Raw genomic sequence first — 23,177 nt, 5'->3', positions numbered from 1 at the left:
TTCATTTAGCTCTTTCTCTGGAGATTTCTCCTGTTCTTTCATTTGAGGCATTCTTCTTTGTCTCCATTTGGCCGTCTCTTTGTGTTTGTTTCTTTGTATTTGGTAGATCTGCTATGACTCTAAGTCTTGGTGGGGTGATCTTATGTAGTAGGTGTCCTGTGGGGTCCAGTGGTCCATTCTCCTTGATCACTCGAGCTGGGTGCTCTAGAAATGTCTGCTGTGTGGATTATGTGGAACCTCGTATTGTAATTGAGTCTTGATTTCTATTGGCCCGTTCATGTGTGGGATCAACTCTGATGCTGGTTGGCTGTGAGGCTCAACCCTTAACCCTAGTGAGCTGCTGTGCTGGTGCTGACCACATGAAGTGAAATTGCTTCCACAGGGTCTGGTTCCTGCTGAGATCTCCTTTTGAATATGTCTCTTGTGAAGCTTATAGGATCCTGCCCTGATGTCTTAAGCTGACTACTAAGTGTGTTGGTTCTGGGCCTCTTGTGAGGGACTCTGGTGCAGGCTAATGTCAGAGGCTGCCCTGGGCAAACTGTTTGGAGCTACAGGCTATTCAGAGTTTGTGGCTACCTCTGCTGGGCTTGGGTGCATGCAGGAAGGACATGCACACCAAGGCTGGTTTTTACTGAACCTGGGGGCAGGTCAGCAGAAGTCCCAAGGCACCCTGAGATCCACTTCCAGTTGCCAGCTCAGTCACTGAACGAGCCTCTGGTGGTACTCAAGTTGCATTTGGTAGTTTATTGGTGAGTCATTGGGTAAGGGCAAGTGCCATTGCTGGGTCTGAGGCTACTGAGCAAATATCCCCTGGTATTCCAAGTCTAGCTGCCACCTTCTCCATGGGGAGAGGTTTCAGGAAGTCATCAGAGTGAGGTCAGCAGAGTTCATCAGGCCCAAACAGACCAAGATTTGGCCTTGTGAAGTGAGAGCTCTGCTCAAGTTGAGCATGAGAGAAAAAAATGGCCCTTGTCCTAGAGCCAAATAACTCAGTCTATTGAGGATTCTGCTGGAGGAAACAGCTCAGTAGGGTGAGGCCGCCAAGTTGGGAGGATGGGGCTAGTGGATCTCTCCTGGGGAGGAAGTGATCAGGCTTCAGGGAAGGGGATGTATGGGCTCCACCCCAAAGCCACACAACTCAGTCACTAACACCCCCTGAGTCTACCCAGGCCTCTACACCCCAGCCAAGGCAGCTGACTCCTCAGCAGGATATAAGCTCCACAGGGTGGGGGTGACAGGTAGTCTAGAGTGTAGGCTATTGCTTTCTCCCAGGCTGATGCCATATGGAAGGGAGGGCTCCACCGAAGAAAGATGATTTCTTTAATATGGGAGAATGACTCTGCACAGGGATCTGGATGACTGTCCCTTCAGCTCTCTCCCCAGAGCCACAAACCCTGGACTCTCCTCATGTGACTCTATTCCGTTCTGCCCTCCCTTTGCTGGAGACCAGGGTGAGTGGCTGAAAACAAAATTTTGTTCATTGGCGCCGTAAGGGGTGCCTGTGTCTCTAGCAGATGCTTGTCTCTCCCTGGCATACAGAAACCCCACTGCTTCTCACAGCCAGATGTTATGTGGGTGCCTCTTCCTGGCTCTGATGCTCAAGGCTGTGGAGCCTAGCTTGAGGTTTAGGCCCCACACTTCTCAGGGAGAACCCTCACAGCTGAGATATCCCACCATCTGTGGGAGCCCGGCCAGTCCTTTATGTGTCTCTGCCCTTCCTACCAGTTTTGATAAGGCTTCTTCTGTAAATCCTTGATTATAAGATTTCTCTTCAGCTAGTCTTCAGTTGCTATTCAGGTTGATTTTTCTATAATTTAGTTGTAATTCCAGTTTGGTCCTGGGAGGAGGTGAGTGTTGCTTCCTTCTACTCCACCACCATCTTGGATTCTCTGTTTGGTTCTTTTTTATAGTTCAATCTCTTTAGTAGTCTTCTATTTATTAATTTTATCCCTGAGATCATTGAGCTGCCTTTCTGAGTTCCTTGGTATCTTGCTGAGTTTTTTCATGACTACTATTTTCAATTCTCTATCATTTATATCCCAATTTTCTATGACTTTGAGTTTGGTTTCTAGACAATTGTCATTATTTCTGTGTTACTATGTTACCTTGGTTGTGCTTCATGGTTCCTCCACTGGCACATTTGAAATAGAGAAAAGTTTTCTTATTTAGGTACCATTTTTATTTTTAACAATTCAGTAGGTTGATAATTAGAGGCCTTTCTTTTGTTTTTCAGCAGAAAAATTTTCTATTTTCTAGCACAAGTTTTTGTTTTCCCTTACCTGTGTTACGTGTGCCTCTGGGGTCATGGTGGAGTTGTGACACTGTGCTTGTGGGAGTCACTGCCTGGGTGTGCAGGATGGTGGGTGCCCCTGATGTGTCTGGGTTGCCTGGGTCTCGTGGCACCACCACCATGCTATGGGATGTGGCTGGTTGGGGGGAGCTGAATTCACGAGCCCTCTGTGCTATTGCCTGGTTCCCTATGTCTGCTGGCACCACTGAGCTATACAGAGAGACTATAGATGTGTCTCTACTACTGCTACCAAACTCCATCACAATCATGAGAGGGAGCCAGATTTTCAAGTGCTGACACTGCTTCTGCTCCTCTTATCCCCCCCCCCCCAGGCTATATTATGGGGCTGCACCCTGACTTCTCCATCTCATTAGCTGGGCCATGAGCTCAGCTGCGGCATCCAGGGGAATTGCATTCACAGGCACCATCCCCGTCCTTCGTCCCATCCTGCCTCCCCTATGCATTCCAATACATCTACCTTCATATGTACTGATGTGTGGCTCTCTTAGGTGTGCTAGTGTGTTGAGCAGAGGAACCTTTGTTGAATTATAGATGTCCAACTAGTTATAGATTTAAGGAGAGATACAAAGGGGTTGTCTCACTTAGACATGATGATGATGTCACTCTATAGAGTCTATTTTCTATAGGAAGATTATTTGCAGGGATGAAAATATACCAAATCATGCCATCTCCCATCCAGTAAGAATCCCCTCATCAACATTCACACCCAGAGGCTCAGAGAAGTTAAACTTCTTCAACATTACACAAACTATTCAGTGGCCAAATGTCTGCATTAAAACACCTTCAATGTCAGGAAACTTTCTCCTTCCAAAGATGATTTTGTAGACCAGCTAAAAACATGGGCTCCAAAATCAGGCTGAACTAGGCTTGAATTCCTGTTCCTTCTGCTATCTAGAAATGTGGCACTAGATAAGCAACTTTAATTCTGAGCCTCAGTTCCTTACCAACTCCCAACCTCATGGGAGTTAGTACGAATTAAAATGAGATGTTTTAAAGTGTTTAGCATAGTGTCTGATACCATGCTAACATGACACTGTACAAGTGCTAACATAAAATAAATTATACATATTATGAGCTATTATAGATAAGCCATGGGGTTAAAGCTCAAATGTTTAGGGACCAAGTAGATTATCATAAATGTGTGAAGCAGGGACTGGTAGGAGCTGTATTGACCTGAAGAGTTTGTTTCCTCTAAAAGCATTCAAATTAACCTGGCTGTGTGGCTCAGCAGTTGAGCATTGAAATTCGATTCCCAGTCAGGGCATGTGCCAGGGTTGAGGGCTTGATCCCCAGTAGAGAGTGTGTGGGAGGCAATGGATCAATGACTCTCTCATTATTGATGTTCTTATCTTTCTCCCTCTTCCTTCCTCTCTCTGAAATCAATAAACACATATTTTAAAAAAAATTTTAAAGCATTCAAACTAAAATATTCTTTATAACCAAGGTTCAAACAAAATATATTTGATGTTTAAATCTGGCCTGCTGGACTCTCACCTTATAATCTGTAGCCTAGGCCATTTTGGGATGCCTCTGTTTGTTAATATTTTTCCTCACTCACTCCTCTCTTTGTTTTAGTCCACAGTGAAGACCAAAAGAGACACGGTGAAAGGCTACTTCCTAGCTGGAGGGGACATGATGTGGTGGCCTGTAAGTGATCTTTGGCTCAATTAAAGTCACTTCTCAAAGAATTTTCAAGTGCTGATGTTCTGTCTGCCTTTGCTTTCTCAGGACCTTTTAGTTGCACATTGTGTGGAAGTCACAATATAAACTAAAGAAGGTTTAGCTCCAACTTAAACTTGTTTAATCAAAAAAAGAATTTATCAGCTCACCTAAGGAAAAAAATTGAAGGTTTCAGTTATAGCTGAGTATAAGGGCTCAAGTATTATTATTCGGACTTGGTTTTCCCTCTATTTATTCTTTATATTGATATCTATCTATTTCTATCTATCTATCTATCTATCTATCTATCTATCTATCTATCTATCTATCATCTATCTATCATCTATCATCTCTCTTTCTGGATGAGTGTTATTCCCAAAAGACTCAACTTCATGTCAACAACATGGCAGACATTGCTCCAGACCTTTCATCCTCTTAAGTTCCAGTCCAGCATGGGAAGAGCATCTACTTCCATGGAAATATCCCTGGAAGAAATTTCATTTCTGGTTATGGTTTATACCCATCCTCTGCCAGTAACTGTACTGGCTTGAGCCTGGGTCACACACTCAGTGCCTGAGCTGGGGGATGCAGGACCTCCCCTGAGGCATATATGATGAGAAATGAGAAAAACTAAAGCCTGAAGGAAATTTAGACAGTATTTTATTTCAAGGAGATCTAAGGGCATTGCAAAACACACACACACATCACGCATATACATCACACATGCCTCTCCTTAGTAGACCCTGGGAAGGTGGTTGGGGATAATACTTTTATTTATGATATCCTAAAATAAGGGTTAAACCTTTGAACTAAGAAGAAAGAGAACCTCCCCCATTTGCAGTGAGTTCAAAAGATGCAGAGATAATAGCTGTCTGAGCCTCTAGTCAGAATAAGATTGGAGCTCCTTTAAAACCCCATTTCTTGTAGAATTGTCAGTATTTTCCTCTTCTTGAATTTCCCTGGGAAACTCCACTTGCAAGAGCAGCTCTTCCCCAGAGGCATTTTTCAAAAACAATCAGAGGCAATTGTTTAACACTACTACTCTCTGAGGGAGCAATAACTGTTGGGGTGTGCATTGGACTAACCAAGGCACTTTAAAGAAAGCTGGAGAGTGAGATGTTCATAGAGTATTTTGAAAAGCTCTGACATGGTCCTAGGAATAGAAAAGGCCATGTGCACATCCAGGGCTGTGCACATGCTTAGAAAATACCTGAAAAGGTCCTTAGCTCTCACCTCTGGCTGACCTTGAGGCTCTGCATAAATAGAAAGTGAAGGTTAGGACAGAATTGTAAACATCCAGGTTGAGTGTTGAAAGCACACCTTGACACATAGAAAAAGCTCTTTGGAAAAAAGCAGGAGAATTATTTGTTTCAAATATTTAAGAAAATCTCTTACCTAGTTATTAACTGACCACTAAACTAAGTGGACAGAGACTTTAGTGACCACACATGACAAAGAAAACAGACTTTATATAATTCATTCAAGACATTCTCTAAACAAACAATAGCAATAGCAACAACAACAAATTGCAAAAACAATCAACTCAGGGGAGTGAGGAACAATCACATTTCTAGAGTTGTCACGTGGTGTTATTTTAAATGTCCACTTTTAACAAAACATTATGAGTTGTGCAAAAAAATAGGAAAGTATGGTCTATATATAGGAAGAAGAGTAGTCAATAGAAAGTGCCCCTGAAGAGCCCAGATGTCGGACTTACTGGATAAAGACACCAATCCTTCACAAACTCTTGACAAAAAGTACAAGTGAACACTCTCTAATTCATTCTGTGAGTTACACATTATGCTGGTACCAAAATCAGACACAAGAAAAAAAACTAAAGACAAATACCTCTCATGAATATAGAGTCAAAAGTCCTTAACAAACCAATCCTAGCAATGTATACAAAAGATTATACACCAGGACCATGAGGGATTTATCTTAGAAATGCAAGGTTGGTTCAACATACAAAAAAACATGATTAACATAATACACTATAATAAGAGGACAGAACTACATGATCATCTCAGTACATGCAGAAAAGGCACTTAATAAAATCCAACACCCTTATATGATTAAAAAGAAAAAAACCTCACCAAACTGGAAATAGAAGAAAAGCTTTTTAACCTGACAAATGGCATCTACAAAACTCCCCACATTTAACATTATACTTAGTGATGAAAGACTGAAAGCTTCCCCCAATACAAAGAACAAGGCAAGGATGTCCCCTCTTGCCATTTCTACTCAACATTTTACTGGAAGTTCTAGCTAGGACAACTCACAAGAAAAGTAAGTAAAAGCCATCCATATTGAACAGGAACAAATAAAGCTATCTCTACTTGCAGATGACATGATCCTGAAAACAGAAAATCCTGAGTAACCCAGAAAAACTATTATAGCTAATAAATGAGCTCAGTAAGCGCAGGTAAAAGATCAATATGTAAGGTCAACATTTTTACATATTAACAATGAACAACTTAGAAACCAAAATTAAGAAAATTCCGCTTACCATTGTATCAAAAGAATAAAATATTTAGTAAGTTTTACAAAAGGAGTATAATATATACACTGAAAACTCGGACGGACTCAAAGATGGACTAAAACGTTGGGAACACAGCCTGTGTTCACCGAGTTCAAGACTTAGTACTGTTAAGATGGTGATACTTCCCAAATTGATGGAGAGATTCAACACAGTCCTTATCAAAATTCCAGCTGCCTTTTGTTTTTGCAGAAATTGACAAGCAGGTTCTAAAATTTACGTGGAAATGCAAAGACCCAGAATAGCCAAAACAATCTTGAAAAAGAACAAAGTTGGAGAAGTCACATCTTCTGATTTCAAGACTTACTACAAAGTGACAATAATCAGGAAAAAAATGTGGTGCTGGTGTAAGGAGAGAGCAATGGCATAGACCTGATGAAACCCAGAAAGTCAGCAGGAGGCCCCAAAGCGCTTGGGCAGTTCCGTCTCCTTTTCCCTCTTAGCCCCCCTCTATTTCTGCTCCCCCTCTCGCTGGATGCTCCCCTGATCCGCCTCTCTCCCAATGTCTCCGTCACACTCCTTTCCCTCAGCAGAGTGGCAGTAATGCGCACATGGCTGGACATGCCACCCACACCATCCCAGCCCCCCCGCTACACACACCTCCCCAGATCACACACCCTCAGTCTAAGGGACCAGCAGAGGTGGTGCCCCAGTTCCAGATTCCCCGGAGAGAGAACATAATCAGCCCAACTGAGACCAGGGATGGGGGTCATCAGGTACAGCCCTGGCCACCTAGAGTTCTGCCAGAAGCAGGGCTCTCTGCTCATTAGAAGGAAAGCTTGGAGCAGTGCAGGCCTCCTGATTCTCATCATTAAACCCTTTCTGCAACACCTTCACCTTCCCCCCAGGGATGCCTCCTCCCTCACCCCCCCAGGGATGCCTCCTCCCTCATCCCCCCTCCAGGGATCCCTCCTCCCTCACCCCCCCCAGGGATGCCTCCTCCCTCATCCCCCCCCCAGGGATGCCTCCTCCCTCATCCCCCCCCCAGGGATGCCTCCTCCCTCATCCCCCCCCAGGGATGCCTCCTCCCTCACCCCCCCCAGGGATGCCTCCTCCCTCATCCCCCCCCCAGGGATGCCTCCTCCCTCATCCCCCCCCCAGGGATGCCTCCTCCCTCATCCCCCCCCAGGGATGCCTCCTCCCTCATCCCCCCCCCAGGGGTGCCTCCTCCCTCATCCCCCCCCAGGGGTGCCTCCTCCCTCACCCCCCCCAGGGATGCCTCCTCCCTCATCCTCCCTCCAGGGATGCCGCATTCAGCTGCTCCGGTTGTGCACTGCGCAGCCCTAGGAGGCACAGGTCACACTTTAGGCGGCACAGATAGTGCATTCACCAGGCCAACTTAGGGAAGCGGGAGAAACAGAGCCTTGGGGAAAGTCTTTCCTAATTTGAGGAGAGGGAGCGGACAAGCTGGGACCGGCCCTGCCCCCTCCGCTTCTCCTTTGCCTTTGTCCCTTTGCCCCGTGGGAGGGACTGGGGGAGGGGGAAGCCCAGACCTAGCTCCTACTTACAAGCTGTCCCTGTCCCCGCAGGTGGGCGCGTCCTTGTTTGCCAGCAACATAGGAAGCGGACACTTTGTGGGCCTGGCGGGCTCGGGCGCTGCGGCCGGCATTTCTGTGGCTGCCTATGAGTTTAATGTGAGTATTTGCCATGGGGAGGGCTCACCCCCACCCACCAGGCAGGTCCTGGGCCCCGCGCCTGGCTGCCCTGCGCTTTTAAACCCAGGGCGGCCCTCACGGAAACTCACAGGGACCATCAGGGCACCCGGGGCAGCAAAAATCCGTCTGACTGCAAGTCTCAGGCCCTCGGGGATCTGCTTGATGGGGGCCCATAAGGCCAGACCCCAACAAATAGATGTGAGGGGAAAGGGCTCGGACTCTCCCTGGTGGACGAGAGGATAGCAGGTGCCCTGCACAGGAGGGTTTCTGTGGGTTAGATGCCAACTGGCCATCACAAAAGTTATGCGGTTCAGTGGCTCTCGGCCTCTCTGCCACCCACAGGAACCCGAAGGGGCACTCTCTCATGCAGCGGAGCTCGCCGGGCAGGATTCGCAGAGTGGAGGGGTGCACTTATTAGAGTGGCCCTTCGTCTTTGTAATAAGTGACTCTTCAGTGCTTACTCTGGCTTAAGTACTTTACATTATTACATTCTGGGATCAGTGACAGACCAGAGCCTGGGCTCCCATCCGGGCTGCAACTTACAAGTGACAACCTCTCCGCGCCTTGTGCCGAAAGCGGGGCTATGGTACCTGCCACGGGCGTCACTGCGAGGATTAAGGGGGTAGATGCTTGTCAAAGGTGCAGGGGAGCACCTGTGTGTAGGAAGTGCCCCGAAGCATCATGTCACTGATTTCCCTGCAACATCCACTGAGGCTCTGCTACTCCCATGTCACAGGTGAGAGACATGGGTCTGAGACCTGTGTGACCCCTTCTAGCGCCACCAGCTGCTCTTCAGCGTGGCCTGCCTGACCTCACAGCCCGCGCAGGGTGTGCATGCACCTGGGTGAAGGCGAATGATGTGAGGTCCAGGAGACTGTGCTAGGATTCACAAAAAGGCTTCTACCTCCACTTGTCCCAGCTTCATCCCCTCTCCCATTTAAACATGGAAATGTGACAGCCCAGGGAGGGTGAGCCACTCAGCAAGTAAGAGACTGACAGACTCAGGGACGCGAGCAGACCGGGCCTCCTCAGGGTGCAAAGGAAACCAGGGGCACCTAGACGTGGCTGGAAGCTGAGTCCTGCCTGTTTCTCCGCAGGGCATATTTTCCGTGCTGGCATTGGCCTGGGTCTTCCTCCCCATCTACATTGCCGGTCAGGTGAGTCTGAGGGGCATCGGGGCACTGGAGCCCTTTGGGAAGGGACAAGCCTGCACCCTGTTCGTCCCTCCCTCCTCCCGTGTCCCTCCCTCTGCGTGTGGACTTCCCTTGGACAGTCCCTAAGCCGAGTCGCACTGGAGAGGGAGGGTGCGCAGTGAGACAGCTAGGAGCCCTGGCTCAGCAGGCCCCACTTAGCCATGGGTGTCAGAGGTGCTCCTGGGAAGAGGCTCAGAAATCTGTATTTTTAATGCCAAAACACAAGTATAAAACTTGCGGTCTCTGGAATGTTTAAGACATAACACTTTACTATTTTTTAAAAAAAAAAAAAAAATCCAATTCAGTGTTTTTTCTTCCTTTGCATGCAAAACTATAATTGAGCTATTTCTGACCGGTATGAAATATCATAATTTTTGTTACCAAATAATGCTGTTTTAGGATTTTTGAAAAAGCAGATTTGAAACTCATTTCTGATCTTATTGATAGCTTCCTGTCACTTGTACTGTCTACACTTAATTCTGTTTTAGATGTTCTGCCACAACGGCAAGATCATACAATAGTTGTTCATGAAGCAATAACTGAGTTTCACCTTCTAGTATGAAACTTTTAAAAATGCACTGAGCAGAAGGGAGGGGAACGAGACAAATCACTTACGGCCTTTGTGCCAGCAGCAGTGGAGCCTTGGAAAGGGCAGTGGTGTGGGATCAACAGTCCCGCTTGGAGATAACACTGCGTCTAAATAAGCCAGGCCTTTGGTGGGTGGGCACTGGCCCTGCCCACTGCGACTAGCTCCTGCAGACAAAGCGTCTGGGGTGGGGCCTGCGGGTCTCTATAAGGGCGTCAGGAAGTATTTATTTATTGAGCATCTACGATGGGAAGGCGTCGGGGGGGGGGGGGGGGGGGGGGGGGGGGGGGGGAGATGCCGGTTAGTGCGCAGGTAGGGGGGCCAGGCGGTCTCAGCCAGTGGTGTTCGTTCTCTGTGGCGAGTGGAAGGCGGTGCCCTCTGCTGAGAGCCAGGAAGGGACACGCGTGGCTGAAGGGTGAGGAGGCCGGCCTGAGATGCCTGCTGTGGTTGTTGGAAATAGGAGACCCGGGAGCACCACGTGCCTACAGAAGGGACTGGCATCCGTAAGGGTGTCATGCTGAGAAGACACACAAAGCTGCCCAGTCCATTTTTACTGGGAAATAAAACAACAACAGACACACAGGGAACAGCGACACAACACAAATGAAGAGCTTCACAAACGATTGTAAAAGGAACAGCCGCACAGAGACGTCACAGTGTCCCCACCCGCAACACCGCCCTCTCCCCTTGACATTCACCACGCCCCCGCCAGGCTTTCCTCGCAGTTTAATTGTGCAAACGAAACAGGAGGGCTCAGTTGTACTTTTTAAGCCTATACATGAAAATGGAGTCAGTAACATGTTCTTTCGTTGCATGTAGCTGGTGTGTTGATTTCCGGTGCTGAGTATTGGAAGGGCGACCCCTGGTACACTCATTCATTCTTTCGTTGGCAGCATTTGGGCCGCGCCCAGGGTCAGGCTGCCGCCAGCCTTTCTATACAGGTGCCCTGGGGACGGCGCCGAGTCTGCGGAGGGGCCCTGCGGGTGGAGCTGGGGCCAGTGGAAGCGCGTACCTGGGGGGCTGGGTGCTGCCCACCTTCTCCCACCCACCACGCCTGCCCTCTGCTCCACTGCTCCGCATCCGGGCTGTCGCTTGGCACTTTCTGACTTTAAAATTCTTGCTGGTCTGGTGGGTGCGTGGTGCTATGTCACTGTGTTTTCAATGGCTAATCCTGTTTATATATTTCCTGGCCATTTGAAATTCCACTTTTGGGAAGTAACTTGTCTGGGAGCTTTGCCAACTTTTCCTTTAGGCTGCGTACTTCTTATTGATTTGTAGAAGTTCTTTATATATTCTGGAGATAAGCCTTTAGGGTGCTTATATTGATTACATATGATTATAAATTATATGTTGCAAATATCTTTCTATTACTATGTGGCTTGCCTTTTCACGCTCCTAACGGCATTTTGATGAACAGACCCCAACTGTAATGCCTTCACACTTATCACCTTTTCCTGCCTTTTAGGGCTTTTTTAAAAAACCTTTCCTACTCCAGGTCATAAAGGTAGTTTCCTATCTTATCTCCTAGGACTTTGCACATTTCAGCCCATTCTCCACCCAGAATGGATTTTGCAATCATCTTTGAGTATAAGATAATGCTAAGACTCCCCTCAGGAAAACCACAGACCAGTTTTACTTATGAACGTGTAAAATAAACTACAGTTCCGGGGCCCAGCCCGCCCTCCATCCACAGGGTGCCTCCTGCGCTGGTTCCTTCCTTTGCTGGAGCAGTTTGCTGAGCTGAGCGCCAGCTGCGCCCGGCTCCCGACAGCCCCGACAACGCTCGTCTTCACTAGGTCCCCGACCGTTTAGATGCTTTTCCTTCTGACTGGAAAGTTCTCCTGCCCCTTCATGGTGCAGTTCACTCCCATTCATTTTCCAAATCCCACCTGAAGCCACAGTTCCTCCAGGAAGCCCTCCCTGATCTCTCTGATTAGGTGAAATCTCCTCCTTCACTGTATTTGCCACAGTTGCTGTTTCTCGTTTGCTTATGTGGTTATAAATCAAGGTGCCTCTCCCATCCGCCTGTGTCCCGCCCACTAGGCCAGGGTTTCTTACCCTCAGCGGTAGTGACGTGCTGGGCTGGCTACTCTGAGTGTGTGTGGGGGGCAGGGATGTGCGCTGTAGGATGTGCGCAGCAGCACCCCCGGCCTCCACCCACTAGGTGCTAGCAGCACCCCTCAAGCTGTGGCAGCTGAAATGTGAGCAGACTTTGTCAAATGTTGCCTGTGAAGGTGCAGAATCTGCCTTGGCTGAGAGCCGCCGCACTGCACAGTGAGTGTTTGCAACCGTGAGCCGCGAGAATGTTGAAAACCTGCAGTACCCGACCATTCAGTCAGGGGCACTGACTCCTTTCCCTTCGATTGTCAAATTCAAAAATGACAACAGCCAACACAACAGTAACCATCTGGTAGGAATAAATTAAAATTATACCTTTTTTTTTTTCAGAATGGCAGAAAATATAATATATATATTTTTGGTGGGCTGCAGAATTTGAATTACTAGTTTATGTGCCATGAGATGGGCAAGGTTGAAAATCGCTGGCCTGTAAGGTGCAGGAAGCACCTGGTTTTCTCCGTGTCTGGAATAGTGTCTGGCCCATAGTAGATGCACAATAAATATTTGTTGAAATGACTCAATAGCAGGGTCTTCCATGAACTCAGAAGGAAGTGAAGTGAGGTGCGTGCTGACAGCCACGAGGAGAGGCAGGGTGCGTTAGGGACTGGACGCCCTGGTCAAGCCCCACGGCGGGGCATCAGGCACAAACGGGAGAGCTGCGTTGACGGGAACGTTGGGGCCTGGAGGTGACACGGGTCAGGTGCTGGTCAGAGAAACAGGTTGCTGAAGGGGAACGACCAGCTGCTGCTGGGGCGGAGCGAAGTAGGGCACTGCGGGCTCTGCAGGGTCTCCCGGGGCTTCCAGACTGGGGCCTCTAGAGAGAAGGGAAGCTGGTGGGCAGCGCCTGGGGAGGTGGGGCAGGGCTGGGTTTCAGAGGAAGAGTGAGGGGAGGGCGGCCATCGAGTGAGGATGTGACAGGGAAATGCACAGAGGCTGAGGTCCCTGGCCACCCTGCACCCCGGAGAGAGGAGTGTGTGAGGGAGCGAGGGGCCACCAGCAGCGAGGTCCTCAGGAGCCAGCCTGGTCACCTCCCAGGACGGTTATCACTTCTGCTTCCTGTTAGCACCCACCCAGCACCCCCAGAGGGCAGGCGGGTCCCCCTCTGTGTTGGCAGCTTCCTCTCTGCCTCTGTCCGTCCGTCTGTCTCAACCTTGCTGACCTGCTACCTACCATCCTGGGTACTTTACAACCAGCCTCCGGGACTCTGTCTCCCGTTTGGAGCTTCTCATTCGTCCCCGAGTCCGATTTCCAGGTACGGCTGCTGCTCACCTTCTGACGGTCACCCCTCCTCCTTCCTCAGCTCCTTAGAAACGTCCACAGAGGTCGAGGGTCGATGAGGATCGGCTGCGGGTGGGGGTAGAAGCCCCACTTGGCCGGCCGGTGGCTTTCCCTCCCAGACGGGGGCGCGCCCACTTGTCTGAAGCCCAGCCCTCTGCCCTCTAACCAGCTCTCAACCAGGGCCCGGGGGTTTGACCGAATCTCGGTGTTACCTCCCGGGGAGCGTCTGAGCTCAGAGCTGTGGCTTCCGCGAGGCCCCAGCTGGGTGAGCCTCCAGCAGGTCGGGGGTCGGGGGTCAAGGCCAGACTGTCCTGAGGGTCAGAGTCCCCAACTGCCCTCCAGGGAGAGGGGAGAACAGAGGAGCTTTGTTCTTTCTTCTATTTTAAAATGTCCATGTATTCCTGGGGTTCGTTGTTCTGTGAATACTTTATTATGAAAAAATACCAAACATACATCGAAACTGAAATAGTTTTACGCTGAACACCTTCTGGTCTTGAATCCCCAGGTCCTACCGTTACTATGTACTATTCCTGTAGCAAGTCTGGTCACCTGTCTCCCAGTGCCCTTCCCGGCCTCCCTGCCTTCAGGGCCTGACCCGGGAGAGGAGAGGCTGCCATTCACCGGGTGGGGCACCCGTTCGTCTCCTCCCTGGGTCAGATGGGCAGCCACAGCCCGGAGGAGCTGCAGACATTTCTGCAGATACCATCATCATCTGTCCTTTTCGGTCCAAGATCTCGTACCTCGTGGAAGGACAGCTGCTGACTTGAGGCCCAGAGGCCAGATATGACATTTCTCATCCCCAAGTCTGGGGGTACAGGGGATCAGGAGATGGGGAAAGGACACGCCAAACCCCAAGAACAGTGCCACCCAAGTAACGGTTCTCAGCAACACGGCTCAGTCCCTGGGGTGACCCTGTGGTAAGGCCTCCCACCCAGGCCTGAGGGCGCCTCCCGAGTGCATGCCTCCTGGGGGAGGAGTCCTCGGGACTCCCGTCCTCGCTGGGCTCCCGTCCTCGCTGGGCTCCCGTCCTCTCGGGACTCCCGTCCTCTCTGGACTCCCGTCCTCGCTGGGCTCCTCCCGTCCTCGCTGGGCTCCCGTCCTCGCTGGGCTCCCGTCCTCTCGGGATTCCCGTCCTCGCTGGGCTCCCGTCCTCTTGGGACTCCCGTCCTCTCTGGACTCCCGTCCTCGCTGGGCTCCCGTCCTCTCGGGATTCCCGTCCTCGCTGGGCTCCCGTCCTCGCTGGGCTCCCGTCCTCTCGGGACTCCCGTCCTCGCTGGGCTCCCGTCCTCTCTGGAGTCGGCACAGTTTGCTGTCAGAATTCCCTGGCTTTTACGGTGATCTGGATAAAGGCTCACAGGAGAGCAGTTTCCCCAGAGTTTAACGTGAACAGACGGAGGTCACGGAGATGACAGGTGTGCACAGGGCCGGCCATGCTGAGTCACTGGCCGAGCTGTTTCCCTCCCTGCGGCCTTTCAGCTGTCTGACGAACCCAGGGGGTGCCTCGCGTAGGTGCCACCTGCCTGGGGCCCCGACCGTGCTTCCCCAACAAGCCTTCCTTCTTTTTTTTGAAGAAAGAACGAGTGGGCTCTGGGCCCAGAGCCTGTGGTGTGTGACAGCAAGTTGCCAGAAAAGAAGAGAAAATAAATGAATTGTTTTATTACCCATGTTTATTTCTGCTGGTTCCCGTAAATTTTGGGTCGATCTCCCATTTACAGTGCTGATTTGAAATGTCCTTTTAGATCAATTTATTTAAATAAAAATGTGAGCTGGTTGAAAGAAAAACATTATTAATGAATAATAGTGGAGATGGGGTGCACGGAGGCCTCACACTTGGGAAACATGGTAGTTGGGAAATACCCCTGCGCAGAACCCCAGTTCCTCCACCCACCTTCTTGCCCCTTCTCTCTCCCTCCGAGTCCCCCACTGAGAATCCCGAGACCACTGTCCATGCTCTGGGGCTTGGGAGGTGGGGGAAGGTGGTGACAGCTGCTCTGGCCCCCAGGTCACCACGATGCCAGAGTACCTCCGGAAACGCTTCGGTGGCAACAGGATCCCCATCCTGCTGGCTGTGCTCTACCTGTTTATTTACATCTTCACCAAGATCTCGGTAAGGTGGGGGCGTGAAAGGTGACAGGTGGCAGCCCCTGCTGGGCCGTTTCTGCCCCTGAACTTGCTCCTTTTCTTGGTCAGGCTTCAGGGAGGTTAGAGAAAGGTGGGGGGTAAGTGTGGGAAAGGGTGGGGCGGAAAGGGGGAGGGAAAGACTCCTCACTCCTGATGAAGCATCTTTGGCAACGCCTCAGGGTGGTTGGGGTCACTTCCTGGGACTCCCTGAGCCCTTGGATGGGACTTCGATCTTCCCCCTGAGATAGGCAGTGATCAGATGTGCTGACAGTCCACTGGGCCCGCCCTGCCCGACCTTGGCATGGGCAGAGCTCCTGGAAAGTGGCCAAGAGCAGGGCACGTGCCGCTCAGCCCGCCTGGCTCCTCTGTCCAGCTGTGCTCGGGCCACGTGCCCTGTGCGAGGCGTGAGAGGGGCAGAGGAATCCCATTCGCTCCAAACAGCAGCGGGCTTGATGCGGGGAGGGGGTGTCGCACGGAAGTTACGTCAGAGGAGGAGTTCACAGAAGGGGAATTGGCATCCAGAAAGATCAACAGAACAAGCCAAAACTGGGAGGCATGGGCCAGCGTGACTTGGTAGGGCAACGCCGTATACTGGGGGTAAAAATCAAGGAGAGGAAACGGGCCGAGCTGCAGGCAAATCACAACGGGCCTGGCACGAAACTAACTTATTCACCATCGTGGGGGCCCTGGAGAGCTTTACTGCGGGGGGACGAGACGACCACATGATGTTGATGACTGTAGGAGGGACGAGGCGACCACGGTGGTGTTGATGACTGCGGGGGGGACGAGATGACCACGGTGGTGTTGATGACTGTGGGAGGGACGAGATGGTAATGATTAGGTGCCCTGTGAGGATACGGTGTATGAAGACCAAGAGCAGAAGTAGGAAGACCACTAAGGAGGTCGTGGTATTAGTCCAGGGAAGGGGTCTCAAATGTAATTGCCCACAGGGGTCCAATTTGAGACCCCAAATCTTGAAGGCGATGGATGAAGAAACAATAATGTATGACTCTTCTGTGTTTTCCAGAATCTAGGTGGGGGCCTGAGTCTAGGTTGGGGGAACCTGTGAGGCACACATCCATCCATTGACCCATCACCCATCCATCCCCCATCCATCCATCCATCCATCCATCCATCCATCCCACATCCATCCATCTAGCCATCCATCCACCATCCATCCGTTGACCCATCACCCATCCATCCATCACCCATCCATCCATCACCCATCCATCCATCTAGCCATCCATCATCATCCATCATCATCCATCATCATCCATCCATCCATCCATCCATCCATCCATTCATCCCCCATCACCCATCCATCCATCACCCATCCATCCATCACCCATCCATCCATCACCCATCCATCCATCACCCATCCATCCATCTAGCCATCCATCATCATCCATCATCATCCATCATCATCCATCCATCCATCCATCCATCCATCCATCCCCCATCACCCATCCATCCATCACCCATCCATCCATCACCCATCCATCCATCACTCGTCCATCCATCCATCACCCATCCATTCATCCCCCATCCATTCATGTTTCTGCAGGTGGACATGTATGCAGGCGCCATCTTTATCCAACAGTCTTTGAAGCTGGATCTGTACCTGGCCATAGTTGGGCTGTTGGTCATCACAGCTCTATACACCATTGCAGGTATGACTGAGGAAGGGGTGATGCTGGGAGGGGTGGTGGGCAGGGACTGTGCTACCTCATCTTTTTCTGGCCTGACTCCTGGCGTTCCACTGTGTTAAGACCATTTATTCATTAAAAGTCACTCCATTGCCTCAGATAATAAGATTTCTCTTGGCTGTTGTCCATGACCATGGACAACCCTCTAAGAAAGAGGGTTGCCCAATAGAGGGAGGATTTAAAAATGCACCCCAACTGCATCAAGCATCGCCCGTTAGCCAAGACCTACTTGCTGAGAACCTACCAGGTGCTGAGCATGTGCATCCACACACTCTAAGCAAGGTGGGGTCACAGACCACTTAAATCTGGAGCCTGAGGCTGGGCAGCCTCATCTTTCCCCTCAGACCTGCATCCTAGAAGGGGACTGCATGGAGCAGGGCCTGGACAAGCATCTGGCTTTCAGTAATCACATTCCCATCTTCTCTGCCTTTTGTTGGCATAACAGACTTCATTCCATTGGGTATGTATCACCTACTGCAGACCAGGCATCGTGCTGGGGAGGAGGGTGGAGCAGTGAACAGACAAAATCTTTGCCCAAAGGAACTTACCTGCTAGTGGGGATGGGAGACGTGAGCAAGGAAACCGGTAAACAAGGCCAGGGTGCACCGTCCTAACCCAGCAAGAGCCGTGCAGGGAAGTTCCACAGGGTGAGCCGGGAGTGCTGGGGAGGCCTTTTTCCCTGGAATTGGAGCTGAGGCGATGATACTTGACCCAGGCTTGCGTGATGAGGGAAGTACCCGTGAGGAGTTCCGGGGAAGGGAGCTCCAGGCAGAGGGAAGGGCAAGCCTAAGGGCTCTGCGATGAGAACAGGGTTTGCTTGTTTGAGGGTCAGCGGCAGGGGTGATGTGGCTGAGGCTGAGCAGCAGAAGGTCAGGCTGTGTCCCCCCACCTGCAGGGCGCCGTTCACAAAGACCAGGGTGAGAGTGGCACCCGATGCTGCGGCCACAGCCCTGCCGTAGCAGAGGCAGTGACAGGAAGGGCGGGGACCAGATCCTGGAAGGACACAAAATGAGCCTGGGGGCCCCAAACAGAAAAGTGACAAACTCCAACAACGCAAAGGCTTCTGCCCCAGAAGACCTCGACTGAGTTCTTAGCACCGAGAGAAGCCCTGTGCCTGGAGCCCAGGGGAAGGGAAGGGCCAGTGCAGTTGCCAGTTTATCTTCATGTTTCCTGTTTGGGGGTCTGTCTCCCAACAGACTATGAGCTCTTGAGCACAGGGAACGTGCTGTTTTGCTTGCCTCGTACCCCGCCGTGGAGAACTAGGTGGGCCCTCACCAGATGTCAACGGGTGTTCATACTAAGCCCAGTGCTGGGACGCGATAACATGCCCCATAGACGCTGGCATGGAAGTCACGGTGGGTTTCAGTGGTTCCGGACGTCGGGATCTCACCGCACTCCGGCCGGTGAACTGCATGGAGGGCAGCCGGGGACCGGGGCCAGAAGCCAGGCCAGGTCTCTCCCCACCGGGACAGGGCCCTGCCGGCGAGGAAGGAGAGCCTTAGGAGAACACCACACCCAGGGCTGGGGGTATTGCACAGTGACCTTGCCCACGAGTAAACATGTTTACATCAGATAAGGGAAGAAGGGGCGAGGGAGGGAGGGAGGTTAGGGAAGAGACTGGAAAGACTGCTCTGTCCAGAATCATCACAGATTTTTCTAGGTGGCAAAACCAACAGAATCCCCTGAGGCCAACCACCATGACCCTGTTCAGGAACTTAACATTCTTTTTCTAATGTTAAAGACAAAGGTATTCAGAGCTCGGGACTGTGGCCAAGCATCACTTCCTCTCTCTCAGAAATGCCTGCTTACGAGCCACTGACAAATTTAGGGGCTTGAAACCAGTTGATTGTTGCCCACAGTTCATGTATCGTCTGCTGGCGGTGGCTCTGCTGGTCCCACCTGGCTCAGGGCACCTGCAGTGAGATGGCACCTGGAGCAGCCGGCTGCAGCTGCATGGCCTCAGTCATGCGGCTGGAGGGCTGCTTGGCTGTCAGCGGGCGCCCCCTCCATGTGGCCGCCCCCTCCGTGTGGCCGCCATCCTCCGTTAGCGACACTGGGCTTTCTAAAGACGCACGGGGCCCCCCGGGCCTACCAGGGCAAGAGCAGGAGCAGAAGGTCCCTGTAGGCCTCGGCTGGGAGCTGCGCAATATCACCTCCACCATGTTCTACTAGTCAGAGGAAGCCACTTGGCCAAGCCCACGTTTGAGAGGTAGAGAAATCGACTTTACCTCCACGTGGAAGGAGCGGAGTCCCTTTGCAGAACAGGCATGCGCAGCTGATGCTGTGGCCGTCTTTGCAGACAATCAACACTGAATCTCCACAGCCAGTCCTGACCTTTCAGGTTCCCTCTGTGACCCAGATAAACTCCTGTCCATCCAAGTACCTACCCTCAACTCAGCACTCACCCCTCCCTTCCCAGGTGGCCTGGCTGCTGTGATCTACACGGACGCTCTGCAGACTGTGATCATGCTTGCGGGAGCCCTCACCCTGATGGGCTACAGTAAGTGGGGTCCCCGGCCCCGTGGGTGGGAGGCAGCACCTCTCTCACGCGGGGACGTCTGCTCTCACCACTGGGATCAGCAAGCCCCGCTGTCGGAAGCCTGCTGCTGGGCAGTGCTGCTTGAGGCCTGGTTATTTTAGCAGAGAGAACTGTGCTTATCATGAAAAACTGCTGTTTTCTTAAAGTGAAAATTAATAGCTCGTCCTATATTGATATAGATAAATGATTAAAGAAATAAGTAAAAGGGGGTTTTTTTTTCATCACTTTACTCTTAGCCTATCTATGTCTTTACATTTTAAGCAGGTTCCTTGTAGACATCATATAGGTGCTTTTAAAATCTAATCTGACAATCTCTATCTTTTTATTCATGTCTTCATGTCATTATTGATAGGCTTGGATTAAAATCTACTATTTGCCAGTTGTCTATTTGTTCCATTTGTCCTCTGGTTCCGGTTTTCTTCTTTTACAGTATATTTTAGTGCTGGACCTGGGGTTCACAGTACTCATCTCTGTCTGTCCCCAGATAATATTAACTGTGTCATTTAGTTTCAGAACTTCATGATAGTATATTTGCATATGTTATAAACCCCATTCGCTGCTACAGGTTTGCTTTTGACAGTCTACTATCTTCCAGAGTGATTAAAAAGCATTAAAAAGTCTTCTATAAGCTAACATAAACCTTCATTCTAACTATTTCTGAATATCTTTATTTCTTTACTCTCATAGTGTGGGTCTCTTAGTAATGAACTCTCAATTTTTGTTTGCCTGAAAACGTCTCTAGTTTCCTTTATTTTTGAAAAATATTCTCGCTGTGTAAATATAAGTTATTTTTGTTTCCAAGCACTTTGAAGATGTCACTCTATTGTCTTGTGGTTTCCATAGTTTTGGAGAAGGCTGCTGTATTTCTTACCTTTATTCCTCTCTGTGTAATATGGGTTCCTTCTTGCTCATCAATGATGAGAGTCATTGATCGGCTGCCTCCTGCAAGCCCCCCACTGGGGATCGAGCCCGCAACCTGGGCATGTGCCCCGACCAGGAATCAAACTGCAACCTTCTGCTCAGAAATGATGGTGAGAATTTTACATTCAGTCAGCGATGGAATCAAAGCTGTTCCCTGGGGAAAACATCTATACATGACTATGAAAGCCCAATTCAGTGAATTAGAAAAGAGAAAACTACAGTGAATTACTACAATATCTATTTCTTTGACGAGAACCATGAAATGCAGCAGCAGTTCAAATCCAGGAAAAGAGAGAGAAGCGGGGAAGTATCATGAGAGCAGCCAGACTAACCGCACAGAGAGGGAGGTTTTAGGTGGTAAGAATACAATATTGCAAAGCTTCGTGTTAATAATAAATATGAAAACTCACTTGAAATCCATGTTTTTCTAGGAAAATATAAATTACTAAATTTGACTTAAGAGAAAGTAGAAAATTTTAATAGTCCAGTAACTAAAAAAGAAATTAGAACATTTGTTTAAAAAACAACAACAACTCCAAAATGGGACCTAAGAACACGAGAAGCAATCCCGTTAGACTCAGAAAAAGTGCCCTCTAATTATTTAATGCAAGAAAAAATTCATAAGATGCACATATTGAAAAGAAAGAGACAAAATTATTATCATTTGTAGATAACATGACTGGCTACATAGGAAAAAAAAGAAAGAAACTGAAAAACTGACTTAATAAAGGAGTTTAGAAAGTGGCTGAAATCAGATAAATAGTTAAAACCACCCACTTTCTTTTATGCCAAGAGGACCCTGAGCCCATGGGGTGCCTGATGTCTCCTACATCGGTGCCCACTCCGAGTGTGGGGTGTGGACCCGCCGTCTGCATCAGCCGAGCCTAGAAGGCGGCACCTCCGGCCCCACTCACACCCGCGGGTCGGAGCCTGCGCTTTATTGATTCCTGTGCACTGGCCGTTTGCAAAGCTCTGCCTTCTTCATTCTCACCTGCCCCGGGGTGATTCTGTTTTTATCAATTATTGACACCTCCCCCACTACCACAAAATAATTTTTTAGGGAAATAAAACTTGACAAAAATTTATCAGCACAATAATTTTTTCCCTAATAACTATTCCTACCAGTGGTAACACCAAGCTTCTGTCTTCCATACAAAACAAAGCAAAGCAAGGCCTTCCAGAATGTAATCTGGTGAGAGCAACATTATTTTGGGGTAACTCTGAATCCTTTCAATTAATGAAAAGAAGCAGACTCCAAAAGACAGTGCTTTATTATTTTTTAGAGTCACTCAGGCTCGTGCCAGACACGGTGTATTTCATGTGCAGTGTCCCCGAGCCCTGGCTCCAGCCCTGGGAGGCTGGCGCCACCTTACCCACTAGCAGATGAGGAAACTGAGCCTCAGAGAGGGGAAGCCTTGCTCAAGTTCACAAATTACGTGCACCACCCTTGCGATACCAGGAACTGGCAGATTCTGAGAGTCTCCAAGGTGAAAGGATGCTTTCGTAGGGCAGGTTTCATAACCTGGGGTCTGTGGGCAGAACTTGGGGCATTTGTGAACTTTGGATGGGAAACAAGAAAAAAAACTTCACCTCTATTTTCACGAGTCTATCATTGAAATTCAGCATTTTCCAATTATAAATGTAGGCAATAAGCCAGGGCAGTATTAGCCATATCCATGGCTTTGACACCGGATACCCCAGGTGTTCTCATCCAGATGTTCTTACAGTTGATGCTGATGCACTGAAATCTTGTTTGTGCTCAGGGCTACTTTGAAACAAAATTGTTCTTAGATCTCCTGCTAGGTTTTACTACTTAATGGGCAAATAAAAAGTTATTAGTTGTTTTTTTTAAAACTGTTTTTTAAAAAAATAGTCTTTCTTGATATCAGAGAGAGGAAGGGAGAGAGAGATAGAAACATCAGTGATGAGAGAGTCAATGATCGCTCCCGCACGCCCCCTGCTGGGGATCGAGCCCTCAATCCGGGCATGTGCCCCGACCGGAATCGAAGGGCAAGCTCCTGGATTCTAGGTCGATGCTCAACTGCTGAGCCACACCAGTCGGGCTCTCACAGTAGTTTTATGTTTTGATGATTGCCTTTCCTATATTTGGTTTCCTTTACAATCCTACACAGTTCGTGTTACACATTTAGCAATATTATTCTGAGAAGCATTCTATACTCACTACCAAAAGCATTAAAAAGAGAGGCTGAGAACCGTTAAGACGCTACCTTTCCTTGGTTACTGGACTCTGAGTGGAGTTTCACGCTCTCCAACTATTTCATCACTGCTGGGGATCCACCTGAGCTCCTGGCACATGGCTTCCTCCATGTCTAGGTTTTGCTGCTATTGGAGGGCTGGAAGGCCTGATGGAGAAGTATTTCTTGGCCCTGGCCACCAACCGAACTGAAAACAGCAGCTGCGGGCTGCCCCGAGAAGATGCCTTCCACATCTTCCGAGACCCGCTGACATCCGACCTCCCGTGGCCCGGGATCCTCTTTGGAATGTCCATGCCGTCTCTCTGGTACTGGTGCACGGATCAGGTACGGCCCCGGCT

The 23,177-nt window shown here is 49.8% G+C and overlaps 1 protein-coding gene across 3 annotated transcripts in view; it reads left to right on the top strand.

Moving 5' to 3' along the window:
* SLC5A11 (solute carrier family 5 member 11) overlaps positions 1-23,177 on the top strand; it is a 60,232-nt gene that overhangs the window by 18,435 nt on the left and 18,620 nt on the right. For all 3 annotated transcript variants that reach the window (XM_081132551.1, XM_081132552.1, XM_081132553.1), the window contains 7 exons: positions 3,887-3,958; positions 8,036-8,140; positions 9,259-9,318; positions 15,339-15,443; positions 17,022-17,127; positions 19,583-19,663; positions 22,958-23,163. In XM_081132551.1, coding sequence (XP_080988677.1) covers positions 3,887-3,958; positions 8,036-8,140; positions 9,259-9,318; positions 15,339-15,443; positions 17,022-17,127; positions 19,583-19,663; positions 22,958-23,163 — 735 coding nt within the window. The remainder of the gene's footprint in view (positions 1-3,886; positions 3,959-8,035; positions 8,141-9,258; positions 9,319-15,338; positions 15,444-17,021; positions 17,128-19,582; positions 19,664-22,957; positions 23,164-23,177) is intronic.

Source organism: Miniopterus schreibersii (assembly GCF_964146895.1).
Source record: "Miniopterus schreibersii genome assembly, chromosome: 3".
NCBI lineage: Eukaryota > Metazoa > Chordata > Mammalia > Chiroptera > Miniopteridae > Miniopterus > Miniopterus schreibersii.
Note: the sequence above shows the minus strand (reverse complement) of the source record. Positions and strands in the feature narration are given on the sequence as shown.